Source organism: Lissotriton vulgaris, chromosome 2_1 (assembly GCF_964263255.1).
Source record: "Lissotriton vulgaris chromosome 2_1, aLisVul1.2, whole genome shotgun sequence".
Classification (NCBI taxonomy): Eukaryota; Metazoa; Chordata; class Amphibia; order Caudata; family Salamandridae; genus Lissotriton; species Lissotriton vulgaris.
In genome coordinates, this window is record NC_141687.1 from 1,803,818,295 (window position 1) to 1,803,842,304 (window position 24,010).

The window sequence follows — 24,010 nt, forward strand, 5'->3', positions numbered from 1 at the left end:
CGGTTTTGAAATGTTTTCTTATTGGTTATCCGCAGACCTTTTCTCTCCATGACTATGTTCTATTGCATATTGCTTCTTCATTGTAACCCACATGTAACATAACTATTTATACTCGTAGCTTACTGTTTATGTTGTTGAAAAGCCAGGTTTTCTTTACATTTTTTTTACATTTAAATTCAACCAAATGTTGGTTTGTGATGTTTAGGCTTTTATCAGTTTTGCCTGGATTCAAGGGATACACTAGAAATAACGTAATTAATGTTTGCAACCTGTTTTAAACTAAAGATGAATGTACAATTAATTTCAAAACTATTTTCCACAGATGATATTTCATATTAATGAAGAAATGCACAAGTGACTGATAAATCAACAGGTTTTACTCATCGTGTGCCTGTGGGGAAATGTGATGATACATAAGTGCATATGTTGGCAAATGGGAAACTTTAATGGCATGTGTGTGCAAATGTTCAATTAAAAATAAATAAAGAATTGTTCAGACAGAAGCACATCCACCTCACTAAAATAAATACTTGTAAAAAATGTCGATTTATGTTGATGAAACTTTAAGATGGTGCCGTCCATAGAAAGTCCTAACATGTTCAAATTCAACATCTGCCTGCAGCACTAGTTCCTGCTAGTACACACATTCCTGAATTTTCCTCAAACAAGTGCGACACCACTCTGAGCCTGCTGATTTCCAACTTGTATCACTGTATAATACCAACGAAGTTATTGTCTTGAGGCTTTTGGGGAGAGTGATCACCATACCTGTGTTCAACGCTGCAACCAATAGGATGGAGTGACCAGTCATTTGTAATGGTTGGGGTCATGATCTGTGTCATGCTGTAGTGATCAGCATTATGTTGTGACCAGGTATGTTCAGGAGTATGGAGTGACTGATGTGCGCAAACTCCACAGCTTAATCTAATAACCTGTCGCCGATTACCAAGTGCCCAGCGAGTACCTAGTGAACCAGTGAGCATCCTGTGAAACAAGTGAACCCGTCTTCCAGGGAACCGGAGAGCCATTGAACATCCAGTGGACAACTTATATATCCTGTAAACAGCCTGTTGCAGTTATCCAGCGAGACAGTGAACAAGAGTGTATCAGCTGATAACCAGTTCACTAAAAGTCACCAAAAGGCATTTAAAGTCACTTAGAATGGCTGATAAGGAAGCAAAGAACCTCAAGAGACTCAAAGCAGATCCTCCAAACCCTGATTCACCCACAAAAGGCAAACAGGACATTAACGCAACAATGGATACAATACTAAGTAAGTTGGCTGTGGTTCATGATCTCGCGAAATCAACGAAAGAATCTCAGCAATAAGTCAGGATATCAGAGACACTAGCATAAGACTGTCTGACACCGAGAGCACAATTAGCCGACTAGAAGACACCGAAACTAAAGTATGTAAATCACTTAAAAATCTGACGACTACCTGACGACTACCACAGACTCCCTAACGAACGTCTGTCAGGTCTCGAAGATAGAAACAGAAGAGGGAACCTAAGAATTATCGGAATGCTGGAGGGTGGAGAAGATCACGCTGGCTCATGCATCGCCTTTTTGGAAAACTGACTTGGGCAAGCCACCGACTTTTAGTAAGCCGCTGGAATTTTACAGGGCACACAGAGTCCCAACTAGAGCCGCTCCACACCAGAAAACAATAAGGCTAATTGTATGCAAATCTCTCCGCTACCAACCCGTGGAACAGATCCTTGCCTTCATGCACAAGAGCAACCATATTCTATGGAAGAACCACAAGTTTTTATTTCCCAAGACTACAGCAAGGAGACTGTTGACACTAGGAAAGGGTTCCTAGCACTTCGTCCAAGACTACTATCCCTGAACTACCGATTTGCCTTCGTTGGCACAACAAGATATTGCGTAATGATCCAGGGGTCTCCACATTTTTTCACGGAACACCTACAACTAAAAAGATTCCTCGATGGCCAAGATGATCCCTTCATGGACACGTCAGCCCCGGATCCCCCCGCCAAAGGTTCTTAGTTCACTTTAACCAAACTTGCTGGTTGGTTGTGATACTCTTCATGCTCATGGTGCATGAGCTCAGATCATAGTATTTTCTATCCGTAAGCAGGTTGTTCCCTTTCAGGCACGATGTTCTCTGTTTTTTACACTGCGATCAGTCCATTGAGCCATACAACAGAAATGTTGCTTGCACTTAACAATTCAAGTTTGTAGTTTCTCCTAGTGTTCAAATAAGCATAAGATGAGCATAAGACGAATATTAATAGAATTCTGAATATGTATATGAATATGCAATGCCTCTCTCTGCAACATCAGTACTTTGCCATACTCGTCGAGATTTATTACCTGATTATCTGATTCTGAATGCCGAAGGATGGTCTCTATTGGCCCTTATGAATCGTTATCGTTTTCCACTTCAAGTCATCTTAAGCTAGTCTTTAGCTGACCTGAGACACAAACGTGTTCTGTTCTGACTTATCCAACTTTTACAACACATGGCCTCTGACTATATATTATACACAGTGAGCAGCTACTTTGTAGCCAGTTAAGGCATAGCAAGCTCCTAGCCATTAACACCTACTATTAACTGTCATTAAGCTATGAGGCTAATCGTGTTACTTGTTAGTAACTTTTTTTGTAATGCATTGTTCTATGCCGCAATTTAACTGCACCCACTCCCTGTTTTCAGCTCATAGTTCTAATTTTCAAAGTTTTTAATTACTACGTAATCCACAATTCTCCTTTGAATTCTACATGCCTTTGTCTGACTCCCATGGGAGTAGAGCTCTCTTCCCTAGTCACCATGCTTGGTATGTACTTTCAGGGTGGGATGGGAGGGTTAGGGATGTGGGTGGGGGGGGAAAGGAGTTCTGGATCTTGTGTTTTTCACATTATTAGTTTTGTTTTTTATTGTTTGCTTTCTTTTCCATGCCGTATACATTTGTTTTTCTTGCTCAAGTGCCTGGCCTCTCTTTTTTACTAAAGGTCTTAACGGCGATTACCGCAGTTACAAAACCACTCAGCCAAAGTTACCAACATGTATAAGATGCCCTCCAACTGTGGCAATTATGTCCTCTTAGGTAGCATGTCTTCTCATTTTAGTGCGAAGTTCTTCAGTGTTCACACCTTATGGAACTGATGCGCTTCGTTGTGCGGTAAACAGCAGCCATGTGTCTTGGCTCTCTATTTGAATCTCATGATTTCTTTCTTAGATACGACGATCAGCTATGACACGCAAAGCGCAAGCAAAAAGGTGAGTCCATTTTGACATTCAGGTTCTTCATAGGTGTTGAGCCTATTATTCCAAGTAACATGCTTTATGTCTCCAATCGTTTGCTCAAAAGTGTCATTCCTATGTAAACCAAACCTTTAGCCCATGCTCATTCTGGGAGTACATTCTTCCGTAATACAGAAGATCCAGCGATCCACTTAGGATGAGTATATCGTACTTATAACCTCCCTAACAGCAACAGGTGCCCCATCCCATAAGAACCTTAAAATAATCTCACTGAATGTTCAGGGCTTAAATCACCCTGTCAAACGAAGGAAGATACTGGACTATCTTTATGAACAAAAAGGTGACATCTTCCTACTCCAGGAAACAAAGACTAACGCTAGACAATTTAATTTGCTTGGAAATAGGTCTTATACTGATGTGGCTGGCTCTGATGCAATAGGAAAGAAAAATGGTGTCCTGACTCTGGTAGCTAAAAAAAATCAAACGTTGACATAGTGGCAAGCTCATCTGACACTAAAGGAAGGTGGGTTACAACAAAACGACAACACAGACTTCTACATTACTAATATCTATGCACCCAACAGAGACGATGTGGAATTCTGGGGAGAGTTAAGTAAACAAATTGACACAATTCCAGACACTGCAATGAACATACTTGTGGGCGACATCAATCTGCCCTTGGACCCGACACTGGACAGAGACTCACGCTGTTCGTTTCGCACAAACAACTCCCACAAGGCCCTCATTAATCTTTGCACGCGCTTCAACCTTATAGGTATTTGGAGGTTACAAACCCCACAGGCAGGGAATACACATTTTACTCACCTCCACACAATTCCTACTCACGCATCGACTACCTACTCATCACTGGCAACGCAATAGCCAGGGTAGAAGAAACTTCTTTGAGCCAAGAGTGATCTTGGATCACTCATGCATTACTTTGTCTATTTCAGACCCAAAAAATAGAAAAAACGATCGCGGTGTTAGAAGGAAAACATGTACTATCAAGAGACAACACAGTCCTAAACGATATCATGAAGAAGAAATACTAGTATAACAACATTTTTAGCTAAAGAGCAGGACTATGGATAAGTAAACAAAAAAGTCAAGATCTGTGAATCCAATAAGGCGGGGAAAAGCCTAGCCTCATACTTAAAGTTTAAATTACAAAAGAACACAATTAACAACTTAACTTATTAACATGGTTTAGCACACTCTGACCCAGACAAAATTGCAGAAAATTTTAAGGACTTTTATAGTGCTCTGTATAGTAAAACCAGAAGATAGACCATACTCGAACAAAAGGCTAACTAAATGAGTGTAAGCTTCCTGCCCTATCAGAACAAGAGCAGTTAGAAATTAATCACCCTATCACTTCCTCAGAAATAGAAAGCTCAATCAAGTCCCTCAAAACTGGGAAAGCTCCAGGACCCGAAGTGGTTTAATGCTAACTTTGACAAATGCTTCTCCTCATTATTAACTCTCCCACTTCTTAATTTATACCAAGAATTTAGTAACTCTGGCCAAATTTATGGTACACCTACAGAAGCCATCATAGCAGTAATCCCCAAAGATGGGAATGACCCAACACTCCCCCAAAACTACAGGCCAATATCATTAATTAACTTAGACTGTAAGATCTATGCGATGATCCTCGCCAAACGCCTACAAAATTTCTTACCCAAACTTATACACCCCTCCCAAGTGGGTTTCTTAAAAAAAAGCTTATCTAGTAACAATATCAGTACCCTTGCTCATGTTCTGAAAAAGGCTAAACTTACTGACACCCCAACAGTTGCTATCACTGTTGCTTTTGACAAAGTAGATTGGGTTTATCTGAAAGCAACATTGGACAAATTTAATTTAGGTGAAAACTTCACGAGTATGGTAATGTCACTATATTTTAATTCCTCTGCCAGAGTACGTGTGGGTGGCCCACTCTCATCCTCCTTCAGACTAGAGAAAGGAACAAGACAAGGTTGCCCTCTTTCCTCCTCCCTCTTCCTACTCGCAATTGAACCCTTCCTATATCACCTCAGCAATAATAACCGAATTACAGGAATACGTTTTAATGACTATACGGTGAAAATTACTGCTTACGCTGATGACGTTTTAGTAGTCTCTGAAAATGCCGAAAATGCTATTCCTGCCCTCATGTCATCAATGGATGACTTTGCTGCGGTATCCGGATATAAATTAAATAAGGACAAGACTGAAGTTAAAGCCCTGAACAATCTTGGTGGGAATGAGATTATGGGCAACTCAGGCCTCCTATGGCAACCTAAATGCTTCAAATACCTGGTTCTGGACTTTACAGGTGATGTAATCACCACCCTACAAACGAATTACATTGCACCTGAAAAGAAAATCTCTTCTTTGCTAGATGGTTGGTCACCTACATTTCTTTCATGCTGGGGAAGGGCAGAGACTTTAAAAATGATGATCAAACCTCTTGTTAAATACCTGGCCAGCATGCTACCTATGATGTTTTCAAACGACTTCCTTAGTAAAATCTATAAACTCTTTAATGTGTTCCTTTGGCAAGGCAAGGCGCCCAGAATATCAATGAGTAAACTTCAATGACTGAAAGAAGGAGGAGGTCTGGGCCTTCTGAACTTCAGAAACTATCAAACAGCGTACCTCTGTAAACAGGGTGCCAACTGGTTAACCCCTCCGACTTATTACACCCCAGTCTGGATAGCCATAGAGAAGTCAATCATCAATAATATGCCTCTACCAGCTCGCCTCACCATGGATGTATCCTATCTTCCCCACTCAAAATACATTTTACTTAATACTAAGAGTGCCCTATTACGGCTGGACCAGCCATCCAAACTAAAAATCAATAAATCCAACTCTCTGGTATAATCCTAGCATCAAGATTGATGGGAAGACGTTCCATTGACACTGGTCAAAAAACTGTATTAATCTAGTCAAAACCCTTTTTACAGGGTCCCTCCCACTACCTTTTTCCATCCTCCAATCTTGTCACGGATTAAAACCGATGAATTTCTATAAATTCCTAAAATTGAAATCCCTCCTCTCGATGCGCTCCATTAAACCTTCCGACCGGTCGATAATCTCAAAAATGTCACAACTAGTAGAGTCAGGCCACACCGTCTCTAAGACATACAAGTTTCTTTCCCCTAAACCTTGAAAATCTCACATGAAATGTGAAATTAAATGGGGATCTGAACCCAACTTCACCAACAACACATATGATTGGGATAAGATACATATCACCCCATTCTCAAACAAAATATCTCCAATATTGCCACAAATTAAACGTTTGCTAATAAATAGGACATACTGGGCACCAGAGAAAATCTTTAAACTTAACCTTAGTGAGAACCCAAAGTGCTAGAACTGCAAATTCAGCATAGGTAACCTCACCCACATGCTCTTCTACTGCCCTACTTTACAGAAATATTGGGACAAGGTCTATGAATGTATAACTCAACATAGTTCCCCCAAGGGAATTTTCCTATATTATATTAGGTGCACTGGACCGTAATATCAAAAATGGGACTGACCAATACTTGGTAGATCGCATGCTTACTCTAGCCTGTAAAATTGTACTGAGTAAATGGAAGAACACCAGTGATGTCTCCTTTAGAATGTGGCAAGAATGGTTATCCTCCCTGAGAGGAGCAGACAATGCAACGCTTCACTCCTCTCCATGGCGCAAAACCCACAGAAAATTATTGAAGTCCCTTGATGCTTCTGCCTTCTCATACGACCCCCGTGAACCCACACAGGTCTCCTGTTACATGGTGTATTACATACCACAGCTCTGTTATAATTGCTTGTCACGCATATGCTGTATATGATTTTACACACTCTTTGTATTCCTGTGGGGAACTTTTGCTTGATCTTCTACCCATTGGTCGTCGCGTGCGCACTGCAATCATAGAGGCCAGGCACTTGAGTATTTTGCATATTTTGAGTATTTCTGAGCACTGGAGTAGTTTGTTAGCTGCATTTATACTTTTTGGCAATCTGTATTTTTTAATTTGTACTTGTATTTATACTTTGTACAGTTTTCTTTACATCTGCTTATTTACAATCATCTATCTTTCTTACTTTTTTATTATTTACTTGTCATCTTATTATTATTGCTACTACTTACTGTTATTGACTATTATTATTGTTTTGTTTTATTTGTCCTTTTTGAAATTTAATAAAAATTACAAATCAAGTACATGTGCTCAATTGCTTTGTAGAGAACACGCTATTAACTGTTTGTCTGATTTACAACCAGACTTCATTTCTGTCCAAATGGATAAAATCGTGCAGTTACTCACATTCAAAAATTTCTCATATTGTAGCGCAGAATCCATAGTGTTGTTTGAATAATCCAATGTATCCTTCCATGAATGCATAAGGAAAGCCAATCGTAGCTGCCGAGCTGTTTGAAATACAATTGTTTTTAAAGAATTGCACAATGTAAAATCTTTTGGAGCAATGATTGGATTCTATTGAAAAACTCTTGAAAAACAGAAGTAGAAAAGACACAATATCTGAAGAAATACTGTAAGAATTTACAATATTTCAAGTTCATTGCTTCTCAATACCACTGGGGGATTAAACCATCATCTTTCCCAGACCCATCACTCGTTTTGTTCTTTAATATCTCCTCTGTGTGTTTTGGTTTTTTCCCCTTGTCGAGCTTCCAGCTCAACCTATCCCCCACATACCTCCCATGCTCCCACCCCTTCAACACAGTTCAGCAGTAGAAACTCAAGTTTTATTCTCAAAGTTGTCTATGCCACTTCCAGCACCAACAAATTTAGAAAAGGAAAAATTCATTTTTAGTTTTTCAATGCCTTAATTTTCAAAATGTTTATTTAAAAATCCCGATTGATTAAAGTATTTACCTATGCCTACCTTACTAACCTCACAGAAAATAAGAACAAAGACACACAAATATCACAACCAGGATAAAAGAATAAAGACAAATATTTAACTTAAATCTTTTCTTTACCTGAAATCCTGGGACATGCAATTCCGAGGATATATAGATAGATATATATATATATATATATAGTGAGCCAAAATGAGGTGCTCTGTGCACAGTCCAGGTATCCCTTACTAGTGTACAGTTATTTGCTTTAACAATCCCAAGGTGCTTTATTTGTGGGAGAGTGGCCGAGCAGCCTTAGGCTTATCAGAGGGGAGTATTAGGAATTTGTTGCACACACAGAATCCGTAAAAGAGGCACACACTCAAGAAGGAAATCTGACACCAATTTGCACAATTAACAGACATTTTTATATATTTTTGAACACCAAGATCTTTAGGATCAGGCAAGTACTTTTCATGTTAGCGATTTTCAGGAAACGTATAAAATACAGCTGTCAGATTTGAGCCATGAGCCTCGAAAGTGGTAATTTTGTCCTCTGGGAGAAACATACCCTGCACAGGGTGAATTGCAAACGACTTACAGGACTGTTCTTCTGGACTTAAGGTAAGTAGGCGCCAAGGTCCAAGAAAGCACAAAGAGTTCAAGGTTGAGGGGGGCAGAGCCTAGCCTATCAGCAAGATGGCTGTTCATTAGAGGGATCTGCAGGGCGATGACAAAATCCAACAGGCATTCTCGCTCAGCGAGCTCCTTTGTGACCTAAAACTGATATGGCACCCTGCAGCAAACCGTGAGGGAGCCGCCCGTGCTGCTAGAAGCCGGCTAGGGAACCTATGAAGCTTACATGCATCAACTCTTGTTGCGACCCGCGTTGGGCTTCAGCCGCGGCCGGCCACTGGCTGTGCTCTTGGGGCTCCATCTTGCTCCCCATGCCTGCCAGGTGTGCCACACAGACACACGGCAGCCTGTTGTGGGCCGGCTTGGCTTTGCTGTCCCCGGGGGCAAACTGAACTCCTTGGGGCCTGCTGGGCCTGATCATCCCAATGGCAGCACGCAGCCTTGGTCAGCATGGCGGGTAAGTGACAATGTGCACAGTGGCCTCTTCTCCTGGCCCTTCCAGCGCATGGGGGGTCCAGTTAAATATTCCACAACGCCCTGACCCCAGCGTTATTCACCTGTTTAGATGGGTGGTGGCGGATGGGGGTGGGGGCAGTGTGATCATACCTGTTGGAAGTGAGCTAGACCTAGGTGGGTATGCACACTTGAGACTAACATAAGAAGGGCTCCCATCGTTCAACCAGGCCCATTTCTCTGGCACTGCTCGCTTATTCCTTGTGACACTTTGGACACCTGTAGACCTTTTCACACCCAGTTTCATTAAGGGCAGCACCTCCACATCCCAGGACTGCTTGTGCCTGCCACTGGATAACATCATTCTTTGGAGAGGCTGGGTTGGCTCCCTTGGCCCGTGTACCCTCCCCCCAACCCTAGGGGTCCTTTGCCCATTCCATAGTTGGAAGACTCCTTAATTATAGAGAACAAGCATGGTCCTTTGCCTTGCCTGTGAGAATCAATCCATGCAGTGCCAGGGCAATGCAGTCTCTTTCTACCATGAGTTCATGCTGGCGGTGCAGGCTGCCTGCCGGGAATTCCTGACCTGTCAAATGACTCCCCCAAAAAGCTGACATTCAATACGCGCTTCGCTATTCTGCCAAGCTGCACATCCCTCATGAGAGAAAACCCCACGACTTCACGGACGCCAAAGCTACCCTCAAATTTGCTAAACACATCAGCACCAAGGCGACATTGCCAACAGACGCCCCTGTAACATCAAGGAGAAAACCACCTCAGAGATAATGACTAACCATACTCACTGTCCCGGGCGCGCCTTGACATCGCCAGAGGCGACTGGCCATTCTTGCTGTGCTGACGCAGTGCTTGTTCTTCTGGCTGCCCTTCTGCGGACTCAGACACCCCTCACGTGCCTTTGGTTATCTCTTGCTTCTAGTACTGACCATATCCATGGGAGCTTGCTGACTTCATGCAGGGTGTTGTTGCACCACTTGGCCACCCAGTCGGTTCATGAATGGAGTGTTTGTATGGCTTGCTGCTTCCCTCAGGGAAGATTAGCATGTTGAATGACTGTGTTTGGGTTGGTTGCTGAGGTGGGGAGTGGGATCAGAATTTTTAACCATGTTTGGGGGTTGGCGTGAGCAGTGATATACAGTAAAGGGCTCCTGTTGGTGGACTTTCCTTTCCCCACCCCTCCAGGACACATCCCATGCACAGCTCTGCATCATTTTCCTAACCCCCTCAGATACATATGCTATACTTGACCCACATCATTGTCCCTGTCTCTTCTCATCATAATGACCACCACCAGATGCCTGACCTGGAACAGCCACAGGCTAAATGGCCATAGAAAGGATAGACTACTACACACCTATCTCAATAGGCACCACAGACTACTACACACCTATCTCAATAGGCACCACACAGACATTTCTTGCCTCCAGGAGCTCCACTTAACTCCGTCCACTGCATCCTAACTTGCGCACGGGCTGGTGCGCTGACACTTACACCTCGCTATACTCTAATTATGAAGGAGGGGGGGGGTGGGAGTGGCTTCGTGACACAAGAGGAGCGGGTGACAAGCAGCATGGCGATGCGGAGCAAGATCCCTCCGAACCCACAATGAAAGACTTATTGGCGGCGATAACTGGGGTTCGTACCTCCATTGATGCCCTATCGTCTGCAGTTACTCTGATCAGGGCCGATCTGGCAAAAACAGGGAAAAGATTAAACGTTTGGAGCTCACCACCGCCAGCCTTGTGGCAGACACCTTGCAATTGCAGACTGATGTCAAAGAGCTCCAAGAGTTCTGCAGATTCACAAAAGACAAGCTGGACGACTATGAGGGGCGCTTGCGACGCAACAACATCCGAGTCCTTGGAGTGCCGGAAAAATCAGAGGGTCCTACTGTAGACCTATTCATCAAAAATCTGATCACAACAAAGCTGCAGCCGAAGGGACTGTCCAAACTGTTCGTGGTCGAGAGAGCGCACGGAGACCCCGGGGTCGGGTGCTCCACCACGTCCGATACTGGCCCGGTTGCTGAACTATAGAGACAGGGACACCATTCTTCAGGCAGCCAGGGTCGCTCCTCCAGTCTAGCTGGACAATTCAGAAATAACTTTCTTGCCCGACTTCACTCGGGCAGTGCCGATGCGTCGACATTCATTCATGGATGTTAAAAGACGGTTGCGGGAAAAAGATCTTAAGTATGCCATGCTCTTCCCCGCTCTGTTGCGTGTGGAAGCCGATGGCAAAACCAGATTCTTCGACTTGCCAGAGGTGGCATCTGACTGGCTGGACACCTTGAAGACATCACCGGAGAGAAGCCCCAGTGACCATTGAAATGAAAAGCACACTCTGTTCAGATGGCTTGGGGTAGTTCGGGACCTCCTCTTCACTCCAGTTCGCTTCACATGCAGCCCCTTGACACTCGAAGATGCTGAACTAGACACTAGTGCACTTAAGTATCTAATATTGTGTGTTTTTGGCTTTCTTTTCCAATAATGTACCTTTGATTTATAAAGGTGGGAGGGGGGTTGTTGGGGCATTAAGGCCTCCCCCCCACGTTCTTCTTTTAGTCATATTGTTGGGCGACAGGCTCTCTGCATTTTTATTAATGGGCCGTTCTGAGCCCAGACTGCAGGGAAACAGGGTGGGGGGTTGTTAGGAGGGATTGTTTTTTCTTGTTTTTTATTTTACAGTCCTCGTTTACAATGCAATCTGTTGCACTCCACATGCGGATCCATGGGTACACAGCGAAACAAAGAAGTCAAAGTCTTAAGTTGGAATGTTAACGGGTTGGGGACAAAATCAAGAGAGCACATCCAGGGCCAGGAAAAGGGATACCTCCTGTCTTGCATGGCAGATCACATCCAAACAGTTTAGTAACCTCCTTCCAATCCGGACCAGTGGCTCTTTTCTTGTTTGACATTAATTTGGTGGTCAAACAATTTGGCAGGTCCTTAAAACCCCTCAAGCCCCCAAGTGTATTGATTGACACTGCACAGACACCCCGTTATACTGATCTCCATAAACGGCCCCAAAACAGATAGCCCAGAATTATTTTCCGAGATCTGGTGTCTGATCATTAGCCTGGGCCCGGGAGCCGTTTTTGGGAGGAGAGACTTTAATGTGGTCTTTGACAGCACTGTGCATCGCTCGGGTGCTCCTAGGCGTCCCAGTCCAAACACAGTGGCACAACTCCACACACTTGATGGATTGGATTCAAGCAAGCCGGGCTGAAGACGGCTGGAATGCCAGAAACCGGTCCTCGGAAGCTTGTTTCCGGTCCAGGGAAGACATGGCTTGGCAGTTTGGGCTGGACTGTTCCCATGAGGCACAGGGTCAGACTGATTTGCATATAGCCGTGTCTGAACTGGGGTGGCAGAGTGGCCTAAAGAACGGTGATGGATTAAACCCAGATCTTTTGACTGGGTGTGAGTGTTTGATTGATTCAGATGCTCCGTCCATCACCACTCCCTTTTGTACCGCTATAATGTATGAGGCATCTGGGGCACTGCCACCTTCTCTGCATGAGGCAGTTATAGTTACAATTATTAAACCTGGCAAGCCGGTGGATCTTTGCAACTCCTACAGGCCGCGCTCCATTATACCTGTCAACAATAAAATAATTGCAAACCTTCTTATGAACCACCTCCTTCACTTGTTGCCCGACATCTTACTCTCAGACCAATCCAGCTTTGTACTTGTATATCCACTTCATATAACCTCCTTACAATGTTTGCCCTCATACATTCCATTGAACCATGCCACCGCCATACTACTGAATGCCCCAAAGGCATTTGACTATGTATAGTGGACATATCTATTCCAGCTATCCCGGCATGGTCTTGGTCCATCCCTGCAGCCTGTCTTTGTCTTAATGGCATGTTGTCCGCCTAATTCTAGATCACCTGCCTAGAGTGCCCACTGTCTATTATTTGCTGTGTGAATGGAACCCCTTGCGACCCAGTTGCGGCAACATCACACCTGTAGAGGCCTCAGTTTCATGGCCAGGAGCCTGGTGCTTTCCAGGTACGTGGACTCTATACATTCACAAACCCCAGGAGAACTTAGGCCCAGTTATCTGCTGGGGCATTCAGTTCGGTGGATACTCCGCTATCAAAGTTAACTGGGCCAAGTCCACATTGTTTCCTCTCACGTAGTGCACACAGCCGTTTGCCTCAAATTACCCACTGCAATCAGCTTCTAAACCGGTGCGCTATCTGGGTATTTGGCTCATTCACAACCTTGAACTCTGAAAAGCCTTTTATGGCTGCACCGTGGAGTGGCTGGAAGAGAGGATACCGGTGTGAATCCATTTGCAAGTATATATAAACCTACCAATCCCACTCACTGCACATTATTTATGGCATTTTGGGTCGGCAAGCATCCGAGGATAGCATGGGAGAGACACTTACCCTACCTTTCCAACAGGGGGAATGGGTGGGCCCAACTTGTCCCTCTATGCACACTGCGCCCAGGCTCAAAACATAAATTTTTGTCTCTACCCTACGCACTTTCAACCACACACGGCTGTCGATGTAGATCACGCAGCACCCTGCACCCTCGCAGTGACGCTGTACAGACAATCTGTTCTTAACCCAATTCGTGCCCTCTGAGCCCTCCCCCCACTACGGTGCTTGAGATCCTATGTTACCACCAGCTTTGGGCCACATGTTGCACACTGCATGGTACATTCTGGCTCCTCCTCCTACACTGCGCGCCTTTGAACACATATTTAACCAACTAATCACTCCACCAGCTAGTCACTCGTCTTCACTCCATCATGAATGACACACCTATCACTGATGCCCAAAGGTCATATTGTTGTGGCCAAGCGGCGGGAGACATCGTTTACAACGAATGCGCTACAACGAATTCCATTACAACACTGTTGTTACAACGAATGCGTTGTTACATTGCAAACCATTTCAACGCAAGTCGTTACAACGACTCGCTGTAGGGGGCAAAAGTTGTTGAATTTAAAATTCAATACCTTCCCTACTGTTGCACAGACTGGAAATGGATTAGTAAATTCTACTATTCCAACATCCAGCGCCCTCTACAGCAAGACGTTGTAACGACTTGTGTTGTAATAGTTTGCGATGTAACAACGCAGTCGTTGTAACAACCGTTTTGTAATGGAATGCGCTGTAGCGCTTTCGTTGTAACATCCCATATTCCCAAACCGCTTCTCAATCCCCAAACTACAGACTTCGCCTCATCCACTTCACATTCCTTCACTGGCTATACCGCATCCCAATGCAGCTCCATCGTTTGGGCTTAGTTGAGGAAGCTCCCAGTATGCCCTGCGCTGCCCCTTAGGCTTTCTTCTTTTACCTTTACCTTGAATGTCCGCAAGGGGCCGCATACTGGTCTTTTTTTTTTCCAGCTTTGCTCCTTGTCACTGGCCACCCCCTCTCAAATTCCTCTGGCTGGCCTCTTGGGTTATGTCGAAGATGTTCACCCTGTTGTACGCTGCCTCACTGCCATACTCCTACTCCTGGCAAAACAGCGGGTGGCCATTCATTGGTGGGGACGACCTGCTCTCACAGTGGAGGATTGGTTGCAGGATGCGAGCTACTGTGAGGAGCAACTCTCACATTGGGAGCTCACGCCTCCTCGCTCCCGCCTAACCGACATTTGGGAACACAGGTTAACATATCAAAGGCAGAGAGACTTGCACCACCGAAGTCATAGGAGTTGCCCGCTCGCCCCCACCTGATGACGCCTGCACCCACCCTCTCTAGTAACACACATGCCTGTCCCCGATGCCCTGTCATCACCTGTTCCGTTCTACCTCGGATATAAGAGTGCCTGACAACTGGAGACATCATGGTCTTCTGTCCACTTCTCTCCGGTTGGACCAAGGTCTGTACTTCACATGGGTAATGTCATATTGCGATTGTGGTCACTGTAACCTTTTACTGCTGGGTTAATATGAAGTCTTTGCTTGTACTGTTATTTGCTTTTATACCATGCCCTCCCTTTCCCCTTCCACTTGTTGTATTGTTTCTCTTTCTTAAATGCCAATAAAGAAATTAAGAGAAAGAAGAAAAAAAAAAGAGTTCAAGGTTACCTGTCTTTGGGTGTCCAGGTGCAGAAGTGCTATCAGCGGTTGTAGCTTTGAACACTACGCTTTGAAGTTAGTAGGGAACAGTACCTGCAAAGAAAGACTGCAAGTGGGGACCAGGGTACCAGTCCGGCAGAACCCAAAGGAGGGCTCGGCTTTTGAGAGTCTCAGGACCACAGAGACACCATTTGTTTCAATGGCTGGGGGGGCTTGGGTGCACATGTGTTTTTTCCAGTGGGTTGGCAAGTTTGAGGCTCTCACATTTCTCAGTGTACCTGCAGATGAAAGAAAAGAAACACAGAAAGACTACTTCTGTCCTGGAGCTCGCCTCTGGTGAAGTCCCTCGATGTGAAGGAAAGTTTTGGCAGCAGTGGTGTTTGGACTTAACAAACAATTCTTGGTGCTTGCAACAGGTTCCGGTACCCCGGCTATTGGTGCAGGGAGCCTTCGGGATGGATCAGCGTCTCAAAGACTAGATGGATCGTCTGGGCTGACGACCTGGACACTCAGCAGCAGCCCAGCAGGAGGTCACTGTGTTGGTGTACCCGGTGGTCAGCAGATCGGTGAACTGGACTGTGCAGTCGGTGCCTGCAGGCTGTACGGTGAACTGGACTGTGCAGTCGGTGCCTGCAGGCTGTACGGATGTGGCTCCTCGACTTCAAGGGAGATGCTGGTAGGTTGGCGAAGTGCTGGCAGCCCTCCAAGGCTCTGGGACAATGCACAACTGCAGGACAAGGTGGATCTTTTCAACTGTCGAAACAGGAGGAGGCAGGCAGGGTTTGGTGCCAAGTCCACAGCTAGTTCACATTCTTGCGTTCTTCAGCTCTTCTTTGTCCACCTAGATACTGAAATTAACGGTGTTAAGGGGAGTGAAGGGTAGAAACTAATGTGCTACTTACCCTTGGAGTCAATAGCCCACTATATGACCACTTCCTGTGGGGAGTGGGCATAACCCAGTCCCAGAGTTCCTAATTCCACTAAACACAAGATGGTGGAATCCTTCTTTCGTGGAGCATAGCAGGCAGCCCACCTTATGGGTTTGACTATCCTGGTGGTGCAACACACCTACTTACATAGCTAATTTCCCACCTGCCCTGCTGCTAAATGCCTTCAGGCAGGGGGTGGCATCCCCCAGGTCTGGGGGAAGCCGGGGTCACATATAAAAGGTGGCAGGGGCTTTGAAGCCCCTGACTTTTATATGCTAAGTCAGAAGCCATCCTGCTGGAGGAGGTGTGAACCCGATCCTCCGGAGCAGGCATTATTTCTGTCCTTGGGGAGCGTGTGCTCTCACCTGCACGGAGTCTGAAACATGTGTGTGGTGGCAGGCTTGACGATACCAGTCAAATAGCACACTAGAGAGTGGGTGCATGTCATAATACATCTTGTACTGGCAACTGTACAGATTTGTTAAGACAAGGTGTTTGATAGCAAACACTACAGGTGTCAGTAAAGCCATCATATAGCTGGGAACCTTTAATAACCAGTGCCCCGTACATATACTTAAGATGGCTTCCCTGTTCTCTTGTACCATATAGTAATTGAACTCATGCAGATATGCCCTCACATGTAATATAATGCACCCTGTCTTAAGGCTATAAGACCTGCTGTAGGGGAGAGTTACATATATTACATGCAGTTACTTCTGCATGGCACAATCAATGTGCCATGTCGTATTGTCACTCCTCGTTTGCACCATGACACAGAGTCTGCAATGGCAGACTGCATACAATTTGTATGGGGGGGTCCCTTAGTGTGGTATAATACATGTGCAGCCCTTAGAGACCCTATTAGGTCCCATGCCCTAGGTACCAGGGGTACCACTTACTAGGAACTTATAGGGGTGCTAAAATGTGAGCCAATTATTTTACAATTAGATCTTTTTACTTTGTTTTATGGAACGAGCACTGGCACTGGGGCCTAGTTAGCAGGGATACAGTGCAGATCAGTCAGAAAAAAAACATCAGCACCAGTGGCAAAAAGTGGGGTGACCATGATAAAAAAGGAGCACTTTCCTACGCTTAATTCCCTCCAGGTACCAAGAGGTCTTTCTAACAAAGTTCCCGTTTACAATCTTGACAAAACAGCTTTACCTCCAGCGGGTTCTTTAACGTAATGAGCAGAGAAGGAATTCCATTCTGCTATACAAGGCACAAAATGACCCCTTCATCTTGTAGAAGAACCTCAGCACAAGAGATAGGACCGGAACAATCCACTCCTATATCCACCTTACTTTAAGCAACACAGATCAATTTATGTTCAGCTAGAGGAACCTAGCCACGGTTCAGCTTAGTGCCCCTGTTTCAAAGCTGGTGGTTTTATTAGCTAAGTTGGCAAGAACGACAAGCTGACAGCATCACAGATAAATATCTTCCGTTCACCAAAAACAAATATTTACCTATCGCTGACCAATTTCTGTTATCCTAAGAGATTTTTGAGAACATATTTCAGTCAATTAAAGTGACCATTCAGCAAGTGCAATCAATGAATACAAAAAACACAAATAATAAAAGAAATATTAAGTTCCTCAGTATACAACTTAAAATAAGATGCTTGCTGACTTTTATATGAAAAATGCTAACATATGACAAAACGTGCTTTATTGTTATTGGTATGCAACAACAAAGTAAACAGTTACCACTCCAGAGCAAGCTAATAAACTCTCACATTAACATCTACTAAACTCTGGTAGAAAATTCCGTCATCCTGCTATGGAGAAATGTGTTTACCTGTATTTTTTTTCAATGCATCTCTGATTGTGATGAAGTTTTTCAAAGATTTCGACATTTTGCAGCCAGCTATCGTCAAGTGACCAGTATGTAGGAAGTAACGAACCCAGTGATCATTTTCAAAGTAAGCCTGTAGCAAAAACAAAAATGCAACACAGCATTTGGTAATACAAATATAATTTATTTGGTATCAACCTTTCACACTGATTTATATTGTCACAATCTTCTAAACACTGAAACAGAAAATGCACCCAATACGAACAATAACCATAAGTTAGTCCACCATTGTTATTCCCCAGTGCAAATTGTATATAATTTAAAGGCAAATAATCCTGAGCTAATCTATTCTGCTTTACAAACTAGCAATCAGTGTGACTAGTAGATTTCTTAGCTAGGGAAGTATATTATGTATTAGAATAAGACTGAATTCATAAAACAATGCAAAATAAAGTCGAAACAAAATAATGTATACAATCTACCAACTACATGTGCTACATTACACATACCATATTTGTTTATAAACAATGCATATATGGAGATATACATTTATGAAGAAGCAATTAAGAAATTATTACCAAGAAATATGTATTTTACACTGCTTTAACAATTATGAAGAATCATTCCAAAGAACGCTCATGTAAAGCGCTCCCATACTTTCGGGCTGAGTTCCCGCTATATAACCCCACCCCTCCAAAAAAATACAATCCCTTACAAGAGCCCTAACTATTAACTCATTCTATACCCTAACAGAAACAGCATTGAGTTTGACCATAGGAATAACCAGAGCTCTATCCCTGTAAGCAATCTTAAACACGATCTTAAATAAAACCCTAACTATAAACTTCACTCATATCATACCCCATACCCTAACCACATTAGCAACCTAATGTCATCCCAAACATAAACCATAACCTCAAGACCTACAATGCTGAAATCACTAATAATCAAACACGCAGGTTTTCTTTATTATTACTACAAATATATTGACATTATTTGTCATTATATTTTCTTCATCATAAATGGTCTATTAATCTTCACACAATACTTCTATTTCTTTAAACCGTAAATAAAGGACAAGGTCAAAAAAGTTGCTCCCGTGTTATGTAGTTTCAACTCTGCCCCTCTAAGTACACTGCTCTGATGTTGATCTTAAAGCAAAGGTTTGTGTGTCTTTGGGAATACAAACTTTTTATTTCATGTTCTTTCTTAAAATTTCTGTCTCTTTCGTGGGCTTCAGCTTTATTGCCAAGACCAGGTTTGTGAGGGTATGTGATTTTGTCCATAAATCTTCTGCAGGGCACGAATTTCGATACCAGAGGACTTTTGAGGATATTCTGCTATGTGTTTTATCATAAAATGATTGCCTTTGTTAGTGGTACCTCAGCATAAAAAAAATTACAAAGGTTGAGACCATACAAACAGGCAGAAGTTAGTTGTAGTAGGAAAGTGCAACTAAATTCAAACCTTTGGCAAATATGTACAAAGGTAAAGACAGGGTCAACTTCTGATAGATAAGGCCACTGCACGAAGTATATGGGAACAACAAGCAGCATAGCGGAACAGGCAGAGGATCCTTCCCACTCCTACTTCCTTAACAATAATAAGGTGACAGAGAAGTGGGAGAGACATATCTGAAAAACCTGTCTAAAATCCTCCCTGTGAAACCTAGAGCTACTGGACGTCTTCAGTCAATGTTATGTTTCATTCTATTCTTTCTTTAAATTGTTTTAAAGAAAGAAGAAAAGAACTGTGAAATCTATGCATAAGTGCAGCATACTTTAATTTAGTTACAGGACGAGCAACATTACTGAACTGCGTATGAGAGAACAATTAAGAAAAAAAGGCAACTAAAACAAGTTGCAAACTAAGAATTATGGGACATCATCCAGTATTTGTGGTAATCCACGACATGTATGTTAGTTACCGTGTTCCAATCGCAATATCTGGAGCTGGGATATTCTGCAGAGGTTTGACCAACAGATGACATCCCCAAGCTACCTGGTCTTCCCTCACTGCAGATGCCCAAATTATTAAACTGAACACAACTATTCCTCACTAATCAAGCATTATGAATTAGTGAAGATGCTTTTATAGTAGAAACTGGATTATACTATCCATCTTGTCCTCACTAGTTCTCCCCGTCTTGGCTCTGCATAAGGCACCTTCTGCCTAACAGTCGACGGAACTGTCAACTCTGCCCTTTTGTTGATGAACAGTGCACCAGTATCAGATGCCTCAAATCCTGATTTTGGAAGAAAGGGGTATACAGTATAACACGTTGCCTGAGATTTGAACCAAGAAGTATGTCATTTGTTGCTGAATAGGCCACTCAACCTCATTTGATTGTATGTCACAGTTCCACAAGTTGTTTTCTTTAAATGAATGACCAACATAACCCTCCCTCAACGGTACTTAAAACCCCTCCCTCCATTTGCATAATGCTTCTATCTACACAGAGGAAAATCCAAATATCTGCATTTTGGGTTGTCTTTGGAGTTAGTAGTAATACCTGGAAAATCTCCCCTTAATGTTAAGTGTCCAGTTTAAAAAGGTTTTCTTTAGCAGACTGTTCGATCTACCAAGTCACCATGCCATGCCTCCACATTGAGCTGTCTTATAATATGGAAAATGTGGCACCAGAACAAGTTACAGGATTACAAGATGTGAGAGGAATTGGGATTATAGGGAGATCTCTGGGGGTAATGCAGATTGTCTCAAATGAGCTGTGGAGGTCTTTCCGCACAGTTTAAAGACACCTTTGATAGAGAGAATAATAGTACTAGAGGGGTTTGCAATAACACCATTCACAGTCTGCTCTAAAAAAGAGGGATCTGTAAAATAAGGAGCTTTCATGAACTGTGTATCTGTGAGGGCCACTGTAGTGTATGCATTACATAGAATGGTTGTATAGTAAATGGTATCCTCAAAGGAAGTGTCTGCTTTTTGTCGCCAAGATAACATATAAAAAATGAGGCAGAGTAGTGACTCACACGGTTCCTTCAAAAGTTACAAGTTGCAAAATAGATTAATAGGTGAAGGTTTTGAAATTTTAAGTCTCATGAGTAAAAAGGACTTTAACTGGCTGCTGGTAAGCCAAACTTTATCCGAGTCCTCCATCTTACAAGGACTGAAGCTCTTTCAAGGCGGCAGAGACACCGGGATACTGACACTGACGGCGTGTGCTGTGAGAAGCGTGCTCAACCCACCGGCTCCACTCCTCGCCGCACCCGCTTCGCGGGTGCCGCATCGGCATTGTGAGCACAGCGGACACCAAGGAGGCAATCGAAGGCGGCTTGGGTAAGAGGCTCGGCGGGGCTGCGAGCGTGCAGGGACTCTAGTGACCAGGAGTCCCTGCGAGACCGGGGAACAGCTGACGGTCCGCTCTCCCTGCTGGCCCGCCCCCCGCCCATTGGAACTAGTTAAAGGCGTACTCCACCTTGCACCTGTGGGACTGAAGCTCTTTCAAGGCGGCAGAGACACCGGGATACTGACACTGACGGCGTGTGCTGTGAGAAGCGTGCTCAACCCACCGGCTCCACTCCTCGCCGCACCCGCTTCGCGGGTGCCGCATCGGCATTGTGAGCACAGCGGACACCAAGGAGGCAATCGAAGGCGGCTTGGGTAAGAGGCTCGGCGGGGCTGCGAGCGTGCAGGGACTCTAGTGACCAGGAGTCCCTGCGAGACCGGGGAACAGCTGACGGTCCGCTCTCCCTGCTGGCCCGCCCCCCGCCCATTGGAACTAGTTAAAGGCGTACTCCACCTTGCACCTGTGGGACTGAAGCTCTTTCAAGGCGGCAGAGACACCGGGATACTGACACTGACGGCGTGTGCTGTGAGAAGCGTGCTCAACCCACCCGCTCCACTCCTCGCCGCACCCGCTTCGCAGGTGCCGCATCGGCATTGTGAGCACAGCGGACACCAAGGAGGCAATCGAAGGCGGCTTGGGTAAGAGGCTCGGCGGGGCTGCGAGCGTGCAGGGACTCTAGTGACCAGGAGTCCCTGCGAGACCGGGGAACAGCTGACGGTCCGCTCTCCCTGCTGGCCCACCCCCCGTCCATTGGAACTAGTTAAAGGCGTACTACACCTTGCACCTGTGGGACTGAAGCTCTTTCAAGGCGGCAGAGACACCGGGATACTGACACTGACGGCGTGTGCTGTGAGAAGCGTGCTCAACCCACCGGCTCCACTCCTCGCCGCACCCACTTCGCGGGTGCCGCATCGGCATTGTGAGCACAGCGGACACCAAGGAGGCAATCGAAGGCGGCTTGGGTAAGAGGCTCGGCGGGGCTGCGAGCGTGCAGGGACTCTAGTGACCAGGAGTCCCTGCGAGACCGGGGAACAGCTGACGGTCCTCTCTCCCTGCTGGCCCGCCCCCCGCCCATTGGAACTAGTTAAAGGCGTACTCCACCTTGCACCTGTGGGACTGAAGCTCTTTCAAGGCGGCAGAGACACCGGGATACTGACACTGACGGCGTGTGCTGTGAGAAGCGTGCTCAACCCACCGGCTCCACTCCTCGCCGCACCCGCTTCGCGGGTGCCGCATCGGCATTGTGAGCACAGCGGACACCAAGGAGGCAATCGAAGGCGGCTTGGGTAAGAGGCTCGGCGGGGCTGCAAGCGTGCAGGGACTCTAGTGACCAGGAGTCCCTGCGAGACCGGGGAACAGCTGACGGTCCGCTCTCCCTGCTGGCCCGCCCCCCGCCCATTGGAACTAGTTAAAGGCGTACTCCACCTTGCACCTGTGGGACTGAAGCTCTTTCAAGGCGGCAGAGACACCGGGATACTGACACTGACGGCGTGTGCTGTGAGAAGCGTGCTCAACCCACCGGCTCCACTCCTCGCCGCACCCGCTTCGCGGGTGCCGCATCGGCATTGTGAGCACAGCGGACACCAAGGAGGCATTCGAAGGCGGCTTGGGTAAGAGGCTCGGCGGGGCTGCGAGCGTGCAGGGACTCTAGTGACCAGGAGTCCCTGCGAGACCGGGGAACAGCTGACGGTCCGCTCTCCCTGCTGGCCTGCCCCCCGCCCATTGGAACTAGTTAAAGGCGTACTCCACCTTGCACCTGTGGGACTGAAGCTCTTTCAAGGCGGCAGAGACACCGGGATACTGACACTGACGGCGTGTGCTGTGAGAAGTGTGCTCAACCCACCGGCTCCACTCCTCGCCGCACCCGCTTCGCGGGTGCCGCATCGGCATTGTGAGCACAGCGGACACCAAGGAGGCAATCGAAGGCGGCTTGGGTAAGAGGCTCGGCGGGGCTGCGAGCGTGCAGGGACTCTAGTGACCAGGAGTCCCTGCGAGACCGGGGAACAGCTGACGGTCCGCTCTCCCTGCTGGCCCGCCCCCCGCCCATTGGAACTAGTTAAAGGCGTACTCCACCTTGCACCTGTGGGACTGAAGCTCTTTCAAGGCGGCAGAGACACCGGGATACTGACACTGACGGCGTGTGCTGTGAGAAGCGTGCTCAACCCACCGGCTCCACTCCTCGCCGCACCCGCTTCGCGGGTGCCGCATCGGCATTGTGAGCACAGCGGACACCAAGGAGGCATTCGAAGGCGGCTTGGGTAAGAGGCTCGGCGGGGCTGCGAGCGTGCAGGGACTCTAGTGACCAGGAGTCCCTGCGAGACCGGGGAACAGCTGACGGTCCGCTCTCCCTGCTGGCCCGCCCCCCGCCTAACGCTCCTCCTACATAATAGACGCAATCTCCCGCAGCGCGGGACGCAGCTCGGGGCGAAGACCGGGCTAAGAGCGGGCCGTTTGAGGCCGTTCGAGGTCTTAGAGGTCTGGGCTGGGCCGCGTCCCTTGGCTGCGTTTTTGTCATCCCCTTTGCTGTCGAGCGGGTATCCTGCTATTTGTGGTTTATTCTCCCATTGACTATCATGTGCACCCGTGTAACACGCAGCAAAGCTGCTAGGGGGGCTAGTAAATCCAATGGGACTCTGGACGACTTTTTAACAAAGACTAATTTGGCCATAGATGCAGAAATTACAAAAATGCAACATAGGGTCTCCCTGGAGTTGGATGCTGCACGAAAATTGTC

General features: G+C 45.8%; 1 protein-coding gene across 2 annotated transcripts in view; it reads right to left on the reverse strand.

The window, feature by feature from the left end:
* The window catches only part of CARS1 (cysteinyl-tRNA synthetase 1), a 395,563-nt gene that overhangs the window by 145,361 nt on the left and 226,192 nt on the right, over positions 1–24,010 (reverse strand). For both annotated transcript variants that reach the window (XM_086957866.1, XM_086957867.1), the window contains 2 exons: positions 17,970–18,099; positions 7,537–7,640 (listed from right to left, as the gene is read on the reverse strand). In XM_086957866.1, the coding sequence (XP_086813992.1) occupies positions 7,537–7,640; positions 17,970–18,099 (234 nt within the window). The remainder of the gene's footprint in view (positions 1–7,536; positions 7,641–17,969; positions 18,100–24,010) is intronic.